General features: G+C 58.1%; 2 protein-coding genes across 3 annotated transcripts in view; both read left to right on the plus strand.

The window, feature by feature from the left end:
• The window catches only part of LOC121285050 (collagen alpha-1(XVIII) chain-like), a 29,156-nt gene extending 17,365 nt beyond the window's left edge, over nucleotides 1-11,791 (plus strand). The window contains exons 10-12 of the mRNA XM_041201172.1: nucleotides 3,465-3,578; nucleotides 6,137-6,208; nucleotides 11,681-11,791. Coding sequence (XP_041057106.1) covers nucleotides 3,465-3,578; nucleotides 6,137-6,208; nucleotides 11,681-11,791 — 297 coding nt within the window. The remainder of the gene's footprint in view (nucleotides 1-3,464; nucleotides 3,579-6,136; nucleotides 6,209-11,680) is intronic.
• LOC121285278 (pituitary tumor-transforming gene 1 protein-interacting protein-like) overlaps nucleotides 1-20,908 on the plus strand; it is a 100,211-nt gene that overhangs the window by 26,622 nt on the left and 52,681 nt on the right. The gene's annotated exons all lie outside the window — the stretch shown is intronic.

Below are 20,908 nucleotides of genomic sequence, written 5' to 3' on the forward strand. Positions count from 1 at the left end.
TGGCAGCAAGAACCAGAAAGCTGACAGTTACTTAAACAGAGAACGGCTGCAGAATTCCGAGGTGCAGAGGGATCTGGGTATTCTAGTACATGAGTCACAAAAAGTTAGCATGCCAGTTCAGCAAGTAATTAAGTAGGCTAATGGAATGTTATCCTATATTATGAGAGGAATTGAACATAAAAGTAAGGATGTTATGCCTCAGTTATAGAGGGCATTGGTGAGACCGTGCCTCAAATACTGTGTGCAGTTTTGGTCTCCTTATTTAAGAAAGGATGTAAATGTATTAGAGGTGGTTGAGGAGGTTTACTAGATTGATACCTGGAATGAGTGGGCTGTCTTATAAGGAAAGGTTGGACAGACAGGGCTTGTTTCCGCTGGAGTTTAGAAGAGTGAGAGGTGATTTGATTGAGGTATATAAGATCCTGAACGACCTTGACACGGTGGATGTGGAAAGGATGTTTCCTCTTGTGGGTGAGTCCAGGACTAGGGGCCACTGTTTTAAAATTAGGGGTCGCTCTTTTAGGACAGAGATGAGGAGAAATTTTTTCTCTCAGAGGGTTGTGCGACTTTGGACTCTCTGCCTCAGAAGGTGGTGGAGGTGGGGTCACTGAATATTTTAAGGCAGAGGGAGATAGATTCTTGTTAGGCAAAGGAATCAAAGGTTAACAGGGGTAGATGGGAATTTGAAACCCAAACAGATCAGCCATGATCTTATTGAATGGCACAGCAGGCTCGAGGGGCTGAATGGCCTACTTCTGCTCCTATTTCTTATGTTCATATGTACACACATATGAATTAGGAGCAGAAGTAGGCCGTTTAGCTCCTCGAATCTGCTCCACCATTTGATAAGCTCATGGCTAATCTGATTGTGGCTTCAACTCTGTTTTGCTGCCCACCCCTGATAACCTTTAACTCCTTTTTCAGTCAGGAATCTATTTAACTCAGCCTTAAAAATATCCACTGACCCAGCCTCCACTGCTCTCTGTGGGTTTTAATTCAGCATGGGTCTTTTTCTTCTCAGTTATTGCAAAGTTCAAGTTTTCTTAATATAAAGACAGAACCTTTAGCACAATAGAATGCCATTCAGCCCATTGTGTCTGTGCTGGCTCTTTGAAAGAGCTATCCAATTAGTCCCACTCCCCCACAATGATGGCGGCACTGTCCTATGAAGAGAGATTGGGCAAACTGGGCCTGTATTCTCTAGAGTTTCGAAGAATGAGAGGTGATCACATTGTAGCCTACAAAATACTTAAAGAGATAGACAGGGTAGATACAGGTAAGACTCTCTGGTTGGGGAGTCTAGAAGCAGTGGACACAATTTCAAAATAAGGGGGATGCCACTTAGGACTGAGATGAGGAGAATTTTTTTACGCAGAGGGTTGTGAAACTTTGGAATTCTCTACCCCAGAGGGCTGTGGAAGTTCTGTTATTGGGTATGTTTAAAGTAGAGGTTGACAGGTTTCTAAATACCATTGACATAATGGGATATGGGGATAGTGTGGAGAAAAGGCATTGAAGTGGATGATCAGCCATGTTGGTATTGAATAATGGAGCAGGCTCGATGGGCTGAATGGCCTACTCCTGCTCCTATGTTCCATTATTTTTCCTTTTCAAGTATACATCCAATTCCCTTTTGAAATTTATTGTTGAATTTATTCTACCGCTCTTGCAGATCACAACGCACTATGTCAAAAAATATTCTCCTTGTCACCTCTCTTTGTCCTATGGTTACCGACCTTCCTGCCAAGGAAACAGTTTCTCCTGATTAACTCTATCAAAATCCCTCTATACAATTTATGCCCCTCCCCTCACTATCCCTCCCTCGCTATCCCTCCCTCGCTATCTCTCCCTCGCTATCTCTCCCTCGTTTTCTCTCCCTCTCTCTATCTCTATTCTTCTCTCTACCTCTCTAGCTCTTTCTCTCTCATTCTCTTTATCTCCCTCTGTCTATCTCCCTCTGTCTACCTCTCCCTCTCTACCTCTCCCTCTCTACCTCTCCCTCTCTACCTTTCCCTCTCTACCTCTCCCTCTCTATCTCTCCCTCTCTATCTCTCCCTCTCTCTCTTCTACATGTACTGTTATAAGTAGATGCATGTTCTGCTCTTCTAGGCAGGGCTGAGTGTTTGCTATTGCAGTGTTCTATTCCGTGAAGTGTGCTGAATATTTTTGTGTCAGTTACAATTCGGTACTAACGAAATTTTTAATCCTCACTTGTGGTCAGTTTCACTCTCCTGCTCTTCAAAATAGTGTCAAGGGATCCTTTACATTCATCTGAGTGGGTAGATGGGTGCCTCTGTTTAAAGTCACATCCGAAGACAACATCTCTGGCAGTGCAGCACTCCCTTAGCTCTGCATTGTTGTGTCAGCCTGGATTGTTGTGCTCAAGGAAGTAGACAAGTTGGTGGAGTGGGCAGACAGGTGGGAGATGAAGTTCAAAGCAGAGAAATGTAAAGTCATTCATTTTGGCAGGAAGAGCACAGAGAGACAATATAACATAAAGGGTACAATTCCAGCGGCAGTGTAGCTAGCCGAGGGACCTGGGTGTATATGTGCATAAGTTGTTGAAGGTGGCAGGATGGGTTGGGAGCGTGGTTCATAAAGCATACAGTATCCTAGGCTTCTTTAATAGGGACGTAGAATACAAGAGCAAGGAGGTTATGTTAAACTTGTACAAGACATTAGTTCAGCCTCAGCTGGAGTTTTGGATCCAGTTCTGGGTGCCGCACTTTAGGGAGAATGCGAAGGCTTCAGGGAAGGTACCAGAAAATATTCACGAGAATGATTCCAGGGATGAGGAACTTCAGTTCCGTGGATGGGTTGGTGATGTTGGGACTGTTTTCCTTGGAGAAGAGAAGGCTGAGGGGAGATTTGGTAAAGTTGCTCAAAATCATGAGGGATTTGGGCTGTGTTAGATAGGGGAGAAAATGTTCCCACTTGTGAAAGGATTGAGAACGAGAGGGCACAAATTGAAAATAATCATCAAAAGAAGCGACGGCGACATAAGGAAAGGCTTTTCTACACGGTGAGTGGTTAGGATCTGGAATGCGCTACCTGAGGGTGTGGGCGGAGGCAGGTTCAATCGAGGTATTCGAGGGGGATTGGGTCATTATCTGAAAAGGGAGAATGTGCAGGGTTACGAGGAGAAGGCAAGAGAATGGCACCAGGTGAATTGCTCATCCGGAGAGCGGGTGCAGATGGGTCAAGTGGCCTCCTTCAGCACTCTAACAGCTCTGTGATTCTGTGGAGTGTCTGGAGTGCAGCTTGGACCCGTGAGCGTCTGCCTCCGAGGCGAGAGTGCCACCCACCGAGCCACGTTTGATACGGTTTGCGAATGAAATAGAAAAAGAATTGCCAAAATTTGAAGAGATTTAAAAAAAAATCCAGAGGGGCTGTGCTGGCTTTGATTGGGCCCTGTTTCACACTCGAGCTGAATCGTTTTGTATCATCTTACCTTCTGTTTGCAGGGTTCCCCAGGACAGACTGGGCCTCCAGGTCAGCCTGGTTTAGCTGGCTTACCAGGGCCAATAGGACCCCGTGGACCCCCTGGACCACCGTCAACGAGTCTCCGGGCTGGCTTTGTAAGTTCTTGTCACCTATGTTTTGATACTGCATAACCCGACCTGCTCTCGACGTCTGAACTTTGCATGGCCAACCTACGCCATTTTGTGACCAAGATTTTCGCCAACTTCAAGCTCACTGGGATTTGGTGGCTGGTGAAAAAAAAAATCCGATCACTCTCAGGATGTGAATGTCGCTGGCAAAGCCAGTTTTAATCACCCACCCCTAATTGTCTGACAGAAGGCAGTAAGCCACCACCTTGAACCGTTGCAGTCTATGTGGTGAAGTTATTCCCACAATGCTGTTGGACTGCAGCTCATACAACACTCAAGAGTTTCGACATTGTCCAGGACAAAGCAGCCTGCCTGATTCACACCCCATCCGCCACCTTCAACATTCACTCCCTCCACCACCGACGCACAGTGGCAGCAGTGTGTGTACCATCTACAAGATGCACTGCAGCAATTCGCCAAGGCTCCTTCGACAGCACCTTCCAAACCCACAACCTTTACCACCAAGAAGGACATGGGCTGCGGATACATGGAAACACCACCACCTGGAAGTTCCCCTCCAAGCCACTCACAATCCTGACTTGGAAATATATCGGCTGTTCCTTCACTGTCGCTGGGTCAAAATCCTGGAACTCCCTCCCTAACAGCACTGTGGGTGTATCTACCCTACCTAGGCTGCAGCAGTTCAAGAAGGCAGCTAATCACCGCCTTCTCAAGGGCAATTAGAGATGGGCAATAAATGCTGGCCCAGCCAGTGACACCCACATCCCGTGGAAGAATAAAAACAAAAACTAGATTGGGGGTTCCAGGATTTGACTCAGTGACGATGAGCGAATAGTGATATAGTCCCAAGTCAGGAAGGAGTGTGACTTGGAGGTAGCGTTCCCATCTCCCTGTTGTCCTTGTCCTTCAAAGTGGGGGTGACTCCAATCATGGCTGTACCTTCGAATTCCTGAGAGTAATTGACATGGGATTATCTTATGAAGAAAGGTTGGTCAAGTGGGGCCTGTACTCATTGGAGTTTAGAAGAATGAGGGGTGATCTTATTGAAAGGTATAAGATCCTGAGGGGGCTTGACAGGGTGGATGCTGAGAGGACTTTTCCCCTTGTGGGGGAATCTAGAATGAGGGGACACAGCTCAAAAATAACTCTCCTGTTTAAGAGGACGAGAATTTTTTTTCTCTCAGAGGATGGTGAATCTGTCGAGCTCTCTTCCTCAGAGAGAGTTGGAGACCGGTTCATTGAATATTTTTAAGGCTGAGTTAGATAAATTTTTGATTGACAGGGGAGTCAAGAGTTATGGAGTGGGGGGGGTGATGTTGGGGAGGCAGGAAAGTGGAGTTGAGGCCACAGTCAGATCAGCCATGGATCTTATCGAATGGAGGAGCAGGCTTGATGGCGGCCGAATGGCCCACTCCTGCTATTACTTTATGTGTTCGTATGGACCACTACAGCCACGGAGAACCTGCTGGCCTGTCGTCTCGAGTTCGCAGCCCTAATTACTGCTGCAAACAGGAACGACTTGAAGATTGAATGTGTGCAGAGGGATAGATCGGGGGACTCAAACCTGTGGGCAGCCTGTCTGGTAGGGCCGGCCACAAAGGGTTGCATGGCAACAACCGAGGTAACAACATAATATCAGGGCAGCCTAACCGGCAGGGGGATGTTGCGGTGCCTTGCTCCGAAAATCAGAAACCCATCCAGGGGTGGGGCAGTGGGGGGGTGGTGGGGGTGTATTAATGCCACTCTTTGAGCCAGAAGCTAGGTTTCTGCACTTCCCTAGTTTGTGCTCATAGGACCCTTAGTCAGGAAGATGCTCACATTTCACAGTCTCGGGGTGTCTCAGAGTGCTTTACTTTCAATGAAATGTTTTTGAAGTCCAGTCACCGCTGTAATGTAGGAAACGTGGCAGCCGATTTGTGCACAGCAAGATCCCGCAAGCTGCAATGTGACCATGGGTAGACTGTTTCAGCAATTTTTTTGTTTATAGGACCTGGGCATCGCTGGCTGGGCCAGCATTTATTGCCCCATCCCTAGTTGCCCCTTGAGAAGGTGGTGGTGAGCTGCCTTCTTGAACCGTTGCAGTCCATGTGGTGTAGGTACACCCACAAGTGCTGTTAGGGAGGGAGTTCCAGGATTTTGACACAGCCACAGTGAAGGAACGGCCGATATATTGATTGGTTGAGAGGAAAAATATTGGCTGGAACGCCATAGAACATATCCCTGGTCTTCATCAAATAGTGCCAGGGGAGAGGCCTGGGCGGGTGGGGGGGTGGGGCGGGGGGGGTGGTGTTGTTTAATGTCTCAGTCAAAAGAAGCACCTTGGATAATGTAGCACTCCCTCAGTACTGCACTGCACTGAGAGTGTCAGCCCGGAGGGGGTGTGAACATTTCTGGAGTGGGGGCTTGAGCCCACAATCTTTTGATTTAATAAACAAGAGTGCTACCCACTGCGCCAGGGCTGACATAGCCCCGAGCTGGGCCTGAGGTCCACGTGAGGCTGGCGCGATCGTTAGAAGCGGGGATTTGTCCCAGGATGTCGTGACGTATTGAAACTCTCTTTGCAGGAGGACACGGAAGGATCTGCCTACCCAGTAATCACGGGACTGCCAGGGGAACGAGGGCTGGAAGGTGTTCAGGTAAAACCGAGAACTCACAGTGCCACTCTGACCCGCTGTGCTTGACTTATTTCGGCATTGGCAAATGACCATCTTTGGCTCTATTAACCCTGCCCCACCCCAAAATAAAGCCATCTCAGTCATCAGCCTTGTATTGTGCTTCATTCTACATGTTCCTATTTTAATCTATTCTGTTCTATGTTTCTCACCCAACTCAATAGCAGTGCCCTCTCAAGGCACAAGTAGAATTCACCCAAAAGATCATCCCCAATGTTAGAGCCCAAGCAGCAAGTCATAGAGTCATTATAGCACAGCAGGAGGCTACTCGGCCCATTGAGTACATGCCTGCTCTCTCTAGTCCCATCCGGTCAATCCCCTGTATTCCCCTAGCCCTGCAAATTTATTTCCCTCAAGTCCCCATTGATCGTCTCCACTTCCACCACCCTCATGGGCAGCGAGTTCCAGGTCATTATCACTCACTGCCTAAAAATGCTCTTCCCCACATCCCCCATATCTCTTGTCCAAAACCTTAAACCAGCCAGTGGGAACAGCTTTTCTTAGTCTGCCTTGTCTAAACCTGTCAGAATTTTGTACCCCTCTATCAAATCTCCCTTCAATCTCCTTTGCCCCAAGGAGAACAATCCCAGCTTCTCCGACCTCACCTTGTAACTAAAATCCCTCACCCCTGGAACCGTTCTGGTAAATCTCCCTCCGCACCCTTTCACGATTCCTTCCTGTAAAGTCTGGCGACCGCAACAGAACTCAATGCTCTAGTTGTGGCCTAACCAGAGCTTTATAAAGGTTCAGCGTAACTTCAGCATTGCTGAAAAAAACAGGCATTTTTTGTCGAAGCTTTTCATTTTGCACTCATCAGGACAATTCGCAAGAAAATACTAGCGTCGGGGGAAACAACATATTTATAATGTATGAGCATTTGCGTATATTGGAAGCTACATATACTAATGCACAGGGCCCTGTTCTTTGCAGACAGACAGAACATGTACACGCATCGCGTTTGTTTCAGCTAAACAAAATAATTGACAGCCATTCGTTGGTTCATTCCCCAGGGCAATGTCTTGACCAATCCGGGTCAAGCTGCCTGGTTTAAATTTCAAACAATGCTTGGCAGTTAACTGTCAGTCACCATCAACTGGTGCATTCTCCATGGCAACAACCTCTACTAGTCAGAGTCCACTTGCCAACCAATCAGCGCTCTCTTCTCATACGGTATAAATATGTTGTTTCGCCTGACGCTGGTATTTTCTAGCGAATTATCCTGATGAGTGCAAGGCAAAAAGCTTCAACAAAAAAAGTCTCTTTTCTCAGCAATGCTGAAGTTCTGTATTACTAAATGATTACTCCTTGCTTCTGTACTCAATACCTCTGTTTATGAAGCCCACGATCCCATATGCTTTGCCGGTTACTTTCTCAATATGTGCTGCTGCCTTCAATGATTGATGAAGATAAGTGTTATGAGCTTAAGAAAATGACGGGTCAGAAGAGGTCAACTTGGCGCATTAAGCCGACCCTTGGCGCCGTGATGCCTGGAAATCTGGCTAAACTCATTCCACCCCACCCACGCCCTGTGACCCCACGTCTCCGCAGCCATCTGCTCTCCTAGGAGAGGAGGTAAAAACCCAGGCAGCAACAAGGAAACAGAGATTTGTGGGAGCTTGCTGCGTGCAAATTGGTTGCCACGTTTCCGACATTCTACCAGTGAATGCACTTCATTGGCTGTAAAGCACATTGGGAATGAGCTGCTGCAGGGAAAGGCACTATAGAAATGCAAGTCTCCTTCCCTTTACCTACCCAGCTGGTTGCAGCACCCCCAGGGCAACCTTTACTGGGACGCCGATTCCCCCCACCACCACCACCACCACTCCCCCGCCCCACCCCACCCCCCCCCACCCCGCCAGCCTTTGCCACCGCCCGCGTCTCTCCATTTCACCTCGTCACCGCTCTGCGGTACAAAGAGGCTTCTGTAACTCCAGCAAAAACGGAAAGAGCCCGCATTTACGTAGCGCCTTTCACGATGGTGGGGCTCCCCCAGAGTTTCTTCTGCAGCCGACGAAAGCGTTGCTTTCTTTTTTGAAGTGCAGCCGTGCAGAAAAAGCAATTGGCGCACAGCAAGATCCCACAAACAGCAACGCGGTGGGGGGGGGGGCGGGGGCTGCGGTGGGGGGGCAGGGGGATCTGTTTTCGTGATGGCGGGTTGAGGGAGAGATTTTGGTCAGAGCGCTTGGGCATAACTCCCCCCCCCGCGCCACCCCACCACCTGACCGACAGGGCAGCGCTCCCTCGGTTCGTCGCTCTAGTGTCAGCCCTGGACTTTGCGGTTTCAGGTCTTTGGAGTGGGACTCAAACCCACAGCTCATCCTGACTCAGAGGTGAAGAGTGCTACCCGCTGAACCGCTGCTGACACAGTTTGTGGCTTTCTATTTTTGGATGTGGACATTAGAAAGCTCATTTCCAGGGTTTAACTCTGAGCTCGCTAATCTCCACATCCTGAACAATCTGCATTAATTTGGCAGACCTGGATGTGACCCCAGTATGGTGTGCCCTGACGTGTGCAATTAATCTGTGCCCAACCTCCGTCGGCTCATCAGATTTTTAAACGTTTCCATCAATCTCCACTTCTTATCCTCCAGGCTGCGCTCAGGCTGTAAAACCCTCCGTTTTGAGGTTATTACCCTTATTTTTCAAATCCCTCCAGTGCACCATCCCTCCCTATCTCTGTAACCTCCTCCAGACCTACGCCTCGCTGAAATCTCTCCGCCGGGCTTTGAAATAATGGAAGAAATTAGTCGGGCGGTGGGGGGGGGGCGGTTTTTCTTTCAGAGCTCCAGATACACTGACGCGATATCCAAGGTCCAAGGCCTTAGGGGTTTGCAGTCCTCGGATCAATTAGTGTAAATCACTAGTTAACCTGCAGTGGGAGGATAAGGCTTCACAGAATATCGGTCCATTTCACAAAAAGCCGTCAAATTGCATTCATCGCTGCCCGCGCTCTCGGGTAGACGCATGCTGACGCTCGAGTGAAGTACCGAGGGAGTGCTGCACTGTCGGCGGTGCCACCTTCTGGATGAGGAAGCCGCGCCGAGACCCTGGGCAGGATTTTACGCTCCCCCCGCCGGCGGGTTTGCAGGGCTGGGGGGGGGGGGGGTGATTGAGGCCTAGGCCTAGGCCTTTGCCTCAGCTGAAGCCCTGCTTGGTAGTGGCCAATTATTGACTACTGAAGGGCCATTTCCCGCCCAGCCTCAATTTACAAGCTAGTGGGGGGTGGGGCGGGGGGGGGGGGGGTGGGGGGGTGTTTGGGGGCAGGGTGCAAACCCCAAATGTAACTGTGTTTAGCTCTTGGTGAAGGGGGGCACCTCCATCCAGGGCCTCCTCTTAACATTGGTCCCCACCCCCACTACCAATGTGCCCCCCCCCCCCCCCACAACAAGAAGGTCTAGCCTCAGAATCTCTTCCCTCCTCCCCCAGCCCCGACTCCCGTCCGCCTACCCTGCCTGGGCCTCGTCTCCCCTCCCCGCCCTGAGGCACCCAAAAGGTACCCGGTCCTGGAATCCCGGGGTTTAGGCCTCCGGGGGATCTGCTTTCACCACGCGCCCCCCCCCACCCCCCCCAACCCTCGCCAGCCCTGTCCGCTGTAGCTCCTGGCGCTGCAGGGGACTTGGGAGGCTTCCGGCCAATCGGATTGTCCAGCTGCTTTCTGAGGCGGGACTTCCTCCCGAGTGAGGGGCAGTAGCCCTGCCCCCCAGCCAGTTAACATGGCGGAGTGTTGAACGGCCGTGCGGAGGGCGGTGACGGCCGGGGTGTGCTCTCCGCCAGCTCCTCGGATGGCGGGAAGGGAAACCCCGCCATCCTAGAGATCCCTAGCCCCTGGCTGCCCTCTCAGGGGGATGTCAAAGATTCTACCCCCCCCCCCCCCACCCCGCACCCCGCCACCATTTTGAAGTAGCGCGGAGGTTGAAGGAGGGGAGAGGAGGGGAGGGTACGTTGTTGGCAAAGGTAGTTATGCCCAAATGTTCCGGGCCAAAAAAATCGCTCCCTCTGCTTATCATCGCCAAAACAGAGCTCCTGGCCCCCTTCCACCACACTGGCGTTTGTGGGATCTTGCTGTGCGCCGATTGCATTTTCTGCACAGCGAAAGCGGCCGCGCTGCAAAAAAAAAAAACTCGTTGTTGGCCACAAAGAGCTTTGTGGGGGTGGGGGGGTGGGGGGGGCGGGGGGGTGGGGTGGTGGGGAGCCCCGCGATCGTGAAAGGCGCTACATAAATGCAGGTCCTTTCTGCTTTTGCTGGAGCTGCAGAAGCCTCTTTGCCCTCGGGGGTGCTGCCACCAGCTGGGTAGGGAAGGGGAGGGGACTTGCATTCCTCTAGCGCCTTTCCCGGCATCGGCTCATTCCCGAAGAACGTCACAGGCAAAGAAGTGCCTTTGGCGGGGGTCACGTCGGAAACGCGTGCAGCCAATTTGCGCACAGCAAGCTCCCACAAGCAACGGCGTGACGGTGAGCAGATAACCTGGTTGGCTGGTGTTGGTTTAAGGAAGGAATCGCGGCCCTGACACCTGGGAGGATCCCCCCCCCGCCCACCCTGCTCCTCTTCCAGTCGTATCGTGTGTCAGGTCCGACCGTAATTCTTCTTTCCCCCTTTAAGTCTTTTATGGGGGGGTGGTGGGCCTCACTGGCATGTCCAACATTTGCAGCCCGTCCCGAATTGCCCTCGAACTGAGTGGCACGCTCGGCCTTACAAGAATCAACCAGGTTGCTGTGGGGGTGCAGATGTCTTTCCTAAAGGGGGGAGGGTGGTAATGGATTCAGGAGCTTGAGAAAAGAAAATCACAGGAGCTTGGTTGGTGGGGGGGGGCAGGTGTAAGTGGTTACAGCAGAACCGCTGCCCCCCACACCCCCCCACCGATCCAAGGCTGTTGGGCCCGAGGTTAAGGCCAGAGGCTGTGAAGGACAGAATGTGGCCACCAACGTAAGAAGCTGGGCCTGTCCCCGGTCTCTTCTCTCCCCTTTCGCAACTTGCCTCGTGGGAGCTTGAGCCCGAAGTTGCTCACCCAGACTTGCCACACCACCGGACCCCCCGGGGTAGGCCTCGAGGGGTGGAACTCTGCCCTGCTTGCTGAAGGAAAAGAGGGGGAAGGGGGTGGGGGGGTGGGGGGGTGCTGTGGTGCGGCGGGGGGAATAAACGAGTAAAAGAACCATACCGCGAGGTTTTCGACGGGGAGGATTAGCTTTGTTCTGTGACGTTAAATAGATTGGCTTTCAGATGAACGCTTGAGGCCTACGCCACTCGTCGCTGGACTTAATCCTGCTGCTTTCCATTAAAAGCTGTGGCGAGGATTAAACCAACATCCCCCGCAAAAGGACGATTATTTCCAGACATGGATGAGGATGGGACGGAAAGAATTTAGGCTGTTTTGATGAAGGACAAATGGCCTTTAAGGGGTTTGTAACGCTGATGTTTCCTGTACTTCTTTTCTACAGGGGATCCCAGGAGTACCCGGTCTACCTGGAGTTCCTGGGCTGAAGGTAAGGAGATCGCCCGTCCAGTCACAGGGCTGTGTGGCGCGGCTTCCTGATCGAGGCTTTGGTTAATGCCTCCTGATCTACTTTTGCTCCACTGAGGTCCATGGGCCTCGTTGAGGTGACTGAGCATCAACTGGGGTGGGAACCTGAACTCTGACGATCAGGGCCCCAGCTGCAGTGCTTGGTGAAAAAGGAAGCTGGGTAGGATAGAACATGCATTGATACAGCGCCTTTCACAGCCTCAGGATGTTCCAAAGCATCTTACAGCCAATGCTTTTGAGTTGCTGTCCGCTGTTGTAATGTAGGCAGGTAGCGGCCAATTTGAAGCAGCAATGAAATGAATGACCAGATAGTCTGTATTTAGTGATGGCTGAGGGATAAAGCTTGGCCAGAGTACCCCTGTACCTCTTGCAGATAGAGCTGTGGGATCTTGACATCCACCTGACAGGACTTGGTTTGACATCTCACCCGAATAACAGCGTTGATCCAGGTGGAACTTGAGCCCACGGCTTGGAGACGGGAATACTATCACGAAGTGGGAGTTTGGTTTAGTTGGATCGGCCGGGGACATATCCCCCCCCGACCCCCCCACCTACATCTACCAACTAGAAGAGGTCACCTGCATGACGTGTCGGCTGGGACCAGACCAAGATGGAGCTGAGGGTCCTAAAGGTGATTTATCCCTCGTCTCACTGGACAGTTAGGCGTGGGGTCAGCATTATGCAATCTGCAGCTCGCCCCAACCGGTGTTTGAGACTGAAGAGCTGGGGGAGCCACAGAGTTGGGCACACTGATCTCTCAGTTCCCCACGCTGATCTAGTCCGCCTTCCTTGATCAAGGGCCCTGCCCAAGAAACTAACGGGTAAAACCTGTCCCTCTGCCTCTAATTTAATGTGTGCACAGCTAGTGATTATCCATCCAGTTCTGGGAAGGGATGTTCCACATCAGCAGCGCCCAGCAGTCTTTAAGAAACTTGGCCTCCAAAATCAAAACCTTTTTTAATAATTGCCAACTGCTTGCGTAAGTAGTTAATACAGAACTAATGAGAGTGGCCACACCTTACCCTAGCATTAAACAGAACAAAATTTATCCTGGTCAACTGTTCAGTGTTTGTTAAAGGGAGTGTCTCGAAAAAGTGAAGCAACTTGAATTGAATCAGGTTTTGCCAGTAAATCCAGTGTAGAACCGTAGATTGATTTTGCAGGATCGTCTTCATCACAACAAAACATGAAAACATTATCTCCTGTACGTTGAAATACTTCACATTCCCATATTCATACCTGAAATTAAAGAAAAGAACTTTGATAATATTAAAGAATTATGCTCTTCTATCTACTTGCCTCCTGTCCACCAACCCTCTCACTCCCTACCTCTCTCATTCCCTTCCGCTCCCGCTCTCTCCCGCTCCCGCCTATCCGGCTCCCGCCTCTCCAGCTCCCGCCTCTCACACGCGCCCCCATTCCCGGCTCTCCCACTCCGCTCTCTCCCTCTCCCGCCACTCCCGCCTCTCCCGCTCCCGCCTCTCCCGCGCCGCTCCCGCCTCTCCCGCTCCCGCCTCTCCCGCTCCCGCCTCTCCCTCTCCCGCCTCTCCCTCTCGCTCTTGCCTCTACCACTCCCGCCTCTCTCACTACCTCTCGCTCCGGCCTCTCCCGCCCCCGCCTCTCCCACTCCCGCCTCTCCCACTCCCGCCTCTCCCACTCCCCACCTCTCCCACTCCCCACCTCTCCCACTCCCCACCTCTCCAGCTCCCGCCTCTCCCACTCCCGCCTCTCCCGCTCCCGCCTCTCCCGCTCCCGCCTATCCCACTCCCCATCTCTCCCGCTCCCGTCTCTCCCAACTTCCCCCATTCCCGGCTCTCCCACTCCGCTCTCTCCCCCTCCCGCCTCTCCCGCTCCTGCCTCTCCCACTCTCTCCCACTCCCGCTCCTGCCTCTCCCCCTCCCGCCTCTCCCACTCCCTCCCACTCCCACTCCCGCCTCTCCCCGTCCCGCCTCTCCCACTCAATCCCACTCCCACCTCTCCCACTCCTGCCACTCCCCCTCCCAACCTCTCCCACTCCCGCCTCTCCCCCTCCCGCCTCTCCCACTCCCGCCTCTCCCACTCCCGACCCTCCCGTTCCCGCCTCTCCCACTCCCTACCTTTCCCACTCCCGCCTCTCCCGCTCCTAGCTCTCCCACTCCCTCCCGCTCTCCGTCTCTCCCACTCCTGTCTCTCCCAATCCCGCCTCTCCCACTCCCACTTCTCCTGCTCCCTCTCACTCCCGCATCTCCCGCTCCAGGTACTCCCACTCCCGCCTCTCCCGCTCCCGCCTCTCTCACTCCCGCCTCTCTCACTCCTGCCTCTCCCACTCCCACCTCTCCCCCTCCCACCTCTCCCGCTCCCTCCCACTCCCGCCTCTCCCACTCCCGCCTCTCCCACTCCCGCCTCTCCCACTTCCCGCCTCTCCCGCTCCCGCCTCTCCCACTCCCGCCTCTCCCACTCCCGCCTCTCCCACTTCCCGCCTCTCCCACTCCCGCCTCTCCCACTCCCGCCTCTCCCACTTCCCGCCTCTCCCACTCCCGCCTCTCCCACTCCCGCCTCTCCCACTCCCGCCTCTCCCACTTCCCGCCTCTCCCGCTCCAACCTCTCCTGCTCCCGCCTCTCCCCCTCCCACCTCTCCCGCTCCCTCCCACTCCCGCCTCTCCCACTCCCGCCTCTCCCACTCCCGCCTCTCCCACTTCCCGCCTCTCCCCCTCCCGCCTCTCCCGCTCCCGCCTCTCCCACTCCCGCCTCTCCCCCTCCCGCCTCTCCCACTCCTGTCTCTCCCGCTCCTGGCTGTCCCACTCCCTCCTGCTCTCCGTCTCTCCCACTCCCGTCTCTCCCACTCCCGCCTCTCCCACTCCCCACCTCTCCCACTCCCAATTCCCCCCTCCCGCCTCTCCCACTCCTGCCTCTCCCACTCCCGCCTCTCCCACTCCTGCCTCTCCCACTCCTGCCTCTCCCGCTCCCGCCTCTCCCGCTCCCGCCTCTCCCACTCTCGCCTCTCCCACTCCCTCCCACTCCCGCTCCCACCTCTCCCACTCCCGCCTCTCCCGCTCCTGGCTCTCCCACTCCCTCCCGCTCTCCGTCTCTCCCACTCCCATCTCTCCCACTCCCGCCTCTCCCACTCCCGCCTCTCCCGCTCCTGGCTCTCCCACTCCCTCCCCTCTCCCGTCTCTCCCACTCTTCCTCTCCTCCACTCCCATCTCTCCCACTCCCCCCTCCTCTCCCACTCCTGCCTCTCCCGCTCCCGACCCTCCCGTTCCCGCCTCTCCCACTTCCCACCTTTCCCGCTCCTCCCTCTCCCCCCTCTCCCCCTCCCCACCTCTCCCACTCCCGCCTCTCCCGCTCCTGGCTCTCCCACTCCCTCCCACTCCCGCTCCCACCTCTCCCACTCCCGCCTCTCCCGCTCCTGGCTCTCCCACTCCCATCTCTCCCACTCCCGCCTCTCCCACTCCTGCCTCTCCCGCTCCTGGCTCTCCCACTCCCTCCCGCTCTCCGTCTCTCCCACTCCTGTCTCTCCCACTCCCATCTCTCCCACTCCCGCCTCTCCCACTCCCGCCTCTCCCACTCCCGCCTCTCCCGCTCCTGGCTCTCCCACTCCCTCCCGCTCTCCGTCTCTCCCACTCCTGTCTCTCCCACTCCCATCTCTCCCACTCCCGCCTCTCCCACTCCTGCCTCTCCCGCTCCCGACCCTCCCGTTCCCGCCTCTCCCACTTCCCATCTTTCCCGCTCCCCCCTCTCCCCCCTCTCCCCCTCCCCACCTCTCCCACTCCCGCCCCTCCCGCTCCTGGCTCTCCCACTCCCTCCCGCTCTCCGTCTCTCCCACTCCTGTCTCTCCCACTCATAATCTCTCCCACTCCCCACCCCTCCCACTCCCGCCTCTCCTGCTCCCCGCCTCTCCTGCATCCGCCTCTCCCACTCCTACCTCTCCCCCTCCCCGCCTCTCCCGCTCCCGCCGCTCCCACTCCCCACCTCTCCCAATTCCCACTCTCCCCCTCTCCCGCCTCTCCCGCTCCCGCCTCTCCCACTCCCACCTCTCCTGCTCCCTCTCACTCCCGCATCTCCCGCTCCAGCCTCTCCCACTCCCACCTCTCCTGCTCCCTCTCACTCCCGCATCTCCCGCTCCAGCCACTCCCACTCCCACCTCTCCTGCTCCCTCTCACTCCCGCATCTCCCGCTCCAGGTACTCCCACTCCCACCTCTCCCCCTCCCACCTCTCCCCCTCCCACCTCTCCCCCTCCCGCCTCTCCCACTCCCACCTCTCCCCCTCCCGCCTCTCCTGCTCCCTCTCACTCCCGCATCTCCCGCTCCAGGTACTCCCACTCCCACCTCTCCCCCTCCCACCTCTCCCACTCCTGCCTCTCCCGCTCCCTCCCACTCCCGCCTCTCCCACTCCCGCCTCTCCCGCTCCCGCCTCTCCCACTCCTGCTTCCCCCCTCCCCACCCCTCCCTCTCCAGCCTCTCCCACTCCCTCCCACTCCCGCTCCCACCTCTCCCACTCCCGCCTCTCCCACTCCCTCCCACTCCCGCTCCCACCTCTCCCACTCCCGCCTCTCCCACTGCTGGCTCTCCCACTCCCTCCCGCTCTCCGTCTCTCCCACTCCTGTCTCTCCCGCTCCCGCCTCTCCCACTCCCGCCTCTCCCACTCCCGCCTCTCCCACTCCCGCTTCTCCTGCTCCCCGCCTCTCCCACTCCCGTCTCTCCCACTCCCGCTTCCCCCCTCCCGCCTCTCCCACTCGCCGCCTCTCATGCTCCCGCCTCTCCCCCTCCTGCCTCTCCCCCTCCCTCATGCTCCCGCCTCTCCCACTCTCTCCCACTCCCGCCTCTCCCCCTCCCGCCTCTCCCACTCCCTCCCACTCCCACCTCTCCCACTCCCGCCTCTCCCACTCCCACCTCTCCCGCTCCCACCTCTCCCGGTCCCGTCTCTCCCACTCCCGCTTCCCCCCTCCCGCCTCTCCCACTCCCGCCTCTCCCGCTCCAACCTCTCCCACTGCCGCCTCTCCCACTCCCACCTCTCCCGGTCCCGTCTCTCCCACTCCCGCTTCCCCCCTCCCGCCTCTCCCACTCCGGCCTTTCCCGCTCCCCCCTCTCCCCCTGCCAACACTCCCACTCCCGCCTCTCCTGCTCCTGGCTCTCCCACTCCCTCCCGCTCTCCGTCTCTCCCACTCCTGTCTCTCCCACTCCTGTCTCTCCCACTCCTGTCTCTCCCACTCCCGCCTCTCCCGCTCCTGCCTCTCCCACTCCCGTCTCTCCCACTCCCGCTTCCCCCCTCCCGCCTCTCCCACTCCCGCCTCTCCCGCTCCCGCCTCTCCCTCTCCCACCTCTCCCACTCCCGCCTCTCCCCCTCCCCGCCTCTCCCGCTCCTGCCTCTCCCACTCCCCACCTCTCCCAATTCCCACTCTCCCCCTCTCCCGCTCCCACCTCTCCCTCTCCCGCCTCTCCCACTCCCGCCTCTCTCACTCCTGCCTCTCCCGCTCCCTCCCACTCCCGCCTCTCTCACTCCCGCCTCTCTCACTCCTGCCTCTCCTGCTCCCTCCCATTACCGCCTCTCTCACTCCTGCCTCTCTCGCTCCCTCCCACTCCCGCCTCTCTCGCTCCCTCCCACTCCCGCCTCTCCCACTCATCACCCCTCTCTCTCCCGCCTCTCCCACTCCCGCCTCTCCCGCTCCCGCCTCTCCCACTCCCGCCTCTCCCGCTCCCGCCCCTCCCACTCCCGCCCCTCCCACTCCCTCCTGCTCCTGCCTCTCCTGCTCCCTCTCACTCCCACATCTCCCGCTCCCCACCTCTCCCAATTCCTACATCTCCCGCTCCCACCTCTCCCATTCCCACCTCTCCCGCCTCTCCCGCTCCCTCCCACTCCCGCCTCTCACGCTCCCGCCTTTCTCACTCCCGCCTCTCCCGCTCCCTCCCTCTCCCGCCTCTCCCGCTCCAACCTCTCTCACTCCCGCCTCACCCGCTCCCGCCTCTTCCCCTCCCGCCTCTCCCGCTCCTGCCTCTCACCCTTCCGCCTCTCCACCTTCCGCCTCTCCCCCTCCCGGCTCTCCCCCTCCCCGCCTCTCCCCCTCCCCACCTCTCCCACTCCCCACCTCACCGCCTCTCCCCCTCCCCACCTCTCCCCCTCCCCACCTCTCCCACTCCCGCCTCTCCCCCTCCCCACCTCTCCCCCTCCCCACCTCTCCCACTCCCGCCTCTCCCACTCCCCCCCCTCCCCTCCGCCTCTCCCATCCCGCCTCTCCCCTCCCCTCTCCCCTCCGCTCTCCCACTCCCTCTCTCCCACTCCTGTCTCTCCCACTCCCGCCTCTCCCACTCCCGCCTCTCCCACTCCCCACCCCTCCCACCTCTCCCACTCCCCACCTCTCCCACTCCCGCCTCTCCCGCTCCCGCCTCTTTCACTCCCCACCTCTCCCACTCCCCACCTCTCCAGCTCCCATCTCTCCCACTCCCGCCTCTCCCACTCCCCACCTCTCCCACTCCCCACCTCTCCAGCTCCCGCCTCTCCCACTCCCCACCTCTCCCACTCCCCACCTCTCCCACTCCCCACCTCTCCCACTCCCCACCTCTCCAGCTCCCCGCCTCTCCCACTCCCGCCTCTCCCGCTCCCGCCTCTCCCGCTCCCGCCTCTCCCACTCCCGCCTCTCCCGCTCCCGCCTCTCCCGCTCCCGCCTCTCCCGCTCCCGCCTCTCCCCTCCCCACCTCTCCCGCTCCTGCCTCTCTCACTCCCACCTCTCCCACTTCCGCCTCTCCCCCTCCCCACCTCTCCCACTCCCCACCTCCCCGCCTCTCCCCCTCCCCACCTCTCCCACTCCCGCCTCTCCCCTCCCCACCTCTCCCCATCCCCGCCTCTCCCACTCCCGCCTCTCCCCTCCCCACCTCTCCCCCTCCCCGCCTCTCCCACTCCTGCTTCTCCCGCTCCCCACCTCTCCTGCTCCCGCCTCTCCCGCCTCTCCCGCTCCCGCCTCTCCCCCTGCCACCTCTCCCGCTCCCTCCCTCTCCCGCCTCTCCCGCTCCCGCCTCTCCCCCTCCCACCTCTCCCGCTCCCTCCCACTCCTGTCTCTCCAACTCCCGCCTCTCCCACTCCCACCTCTCCCACTCCCGCCCATCCCACTCCCCACCCCTCCCGCTCCCGCCTCTCCCACTCCCGCCTCTCCCACTCCCGCCTCTCCCAATCCCGTCTCTCCTGCTCCCCGCCTCTCCCACTCCCGTCTCTCCCACTCCCGCTTCCCCCCTCCCGCCTCTCCCACTCCCCGCCTCTCCTGCTCCCGCCTCTCCCACTCCCCACCTCTCCCACTCCTGACTCTCCTGCATCCGCCTCTCCTGCTCCCGCCTCTCCCACTCCCGCCTCTCCCAATTCCCACTCTCCCCCTCTACCGCCTCCCCGCTCCCACCTCTCCCCCTCCCACCTCTCCCGCTCCCGCCTCTCTCACTCCCTCCTCTCCCGCTCCCTCCCACGCCCGCTCCCTCCCACTCCTGCCTCTCTCACTCCCGCCTCTCTCACTCCCGCCTCTCTCACTCCTGCCTCTCCTGCTCCCTCCCACTACCGCCTCTCTCATTCCTGCCTCTCTCGTTCCCTCCCACTCCCGCCTCTCCCCTTCCCGCCTCTCCCACTGCCCACCCCTCACTCTCCCGCCTCTCCCACTCCCGCCTCTCCCGCTCCCGCCTCTCCCGCTCCCACCTCTCCCACTCCCGCCTCTCCCGCTCCCGACTCTACCACTCCCACCTCTCTCACTCCCGCCTCTCTCACTCCCGTCCCTCCCACTCCTTCCTGCTCCTGCCTCTCCTGCTCCCTCTCACTCCCACATCTCCCGCTCCCCACCTCTCCCAATTCCTCCCTCTCCTGCTCCCACCTCTCCCGCTCCTGCCTCTTTCCCTCCCACCTCTCTCACTCCCACCTCTCCCGCTCCCTCCCACTCCCACCTCTCCCGCTCCCACCTCTCCCACTCCCGCCTCTCCCCTTTCCGCCTCTCTCACTCCTGCCTCTCCCTCTCCCCCTCCCGCCTCTCCCCTTTCCGCCTCTCTCACTCCTGCCTCTCCCTCTCCCCCTCCCGCCTCTCTCGCTCCCTCCCACTCCTGCCTCTCCCACTCCCGCCTCTCCCACTCCCTCCCACTCCCGCCTCTCCCACTCCCACCTCTCCCACTCCTGCCTCTCCCGCTCCTGACACTCCCATTCCCGCCTCTCCCACTCCCCACCTTTCCCGCTCCCCCCTCTCCCCCTTCTCCCCCTCCCCACCTCTCCCACTCCCGCCTCTCCCACTCCCGGCTCTCCCACTCCCTCCCGCTCTCCGTCTCTCCCACTCCTGTCTCTCCCACTCCTGCCTCTCCCACTCCCGCCTCTCCCACTCCCGCCCATCCCACTCCCCACCCCTACCGCTCCCGCCTCTCCCACTCCCACCTCTCCCACTCCCGCCTCTCCCACTCACGTCACTCCCACTCCCGCTTCCCCCCTCCCGCCTCTCCCACTCCCGCCTCTCCCACACCCCACCTCTCCTGCTCCTGCCTCTCCCACTCCCGCCTCGCCCACTCCCCACCTCTCCAGCTCCCGCCTCTCCCACTCCCGTCTCTCCCACTCCCGCTTCCCCCCTCCTGCCTCTCCCACTCCCCACCTTTCCCACTCCCCCCTCACCCCCTCCCCACCTCTCCCACTCCCGCCTCTCCCGCTCCTGGCTCTCCCACTCCCTCCCGCTCTCCGTCTCTCCCACTCCTGTCTCTCCCACTCCCACCTCTCCCGCTCCTGCCTCTTCCCCTCCCACCTCTCTCACTCCCACCTCTCCTGCTCCCTCTCACTCCCACATCTCCCGCTCCCCACCTCTCCCAATTCCTACATCTCCCGCTCCCACCACTCCCGCTCCCACCTCTCCCGCTCCCACCTCTCCCGCTCCTGCCTCTTCCCCTCCCACCTCTCTCACTCCCACCTCTCCCGCTCCCTCCCACTCTCACCTCTCCCGCTCCCACCTCTCCCACTCCCACCTCTCCCCCTTCCCGCCTCTCCCGCTCCCTCCCACTGCCGCCTCTCCCACACCCACCTCTCCCCCTTCCCGCCTCTCCCACACCCTCCCACTCCCGCATCTCCCGCTCCCGCCTCTCCCACTCCCGCCTCTCCCACTCCCTCCCACTCCCGCTCCCACATCTCCCACTCCCGCCTCTCCCACTCCCGCCTCTCCCTCTCCCC

The sequence above is a fragment of the Carcharodon carcharias genome, chromosome 12 (assembly GCF_017639515.1).
Source record: "Carcharodon carcharias isolate sCarCar2 chromosome 12, sCarCar2.pri, whole genome shotgun sequence".
Classification (NCBI taxonomy): Eukaryota; Metazoa; Chordata; class Chondrichthyes; order Lamniformes; family Lamnidae; genus Carcharodon; species Carcharodon carcharias.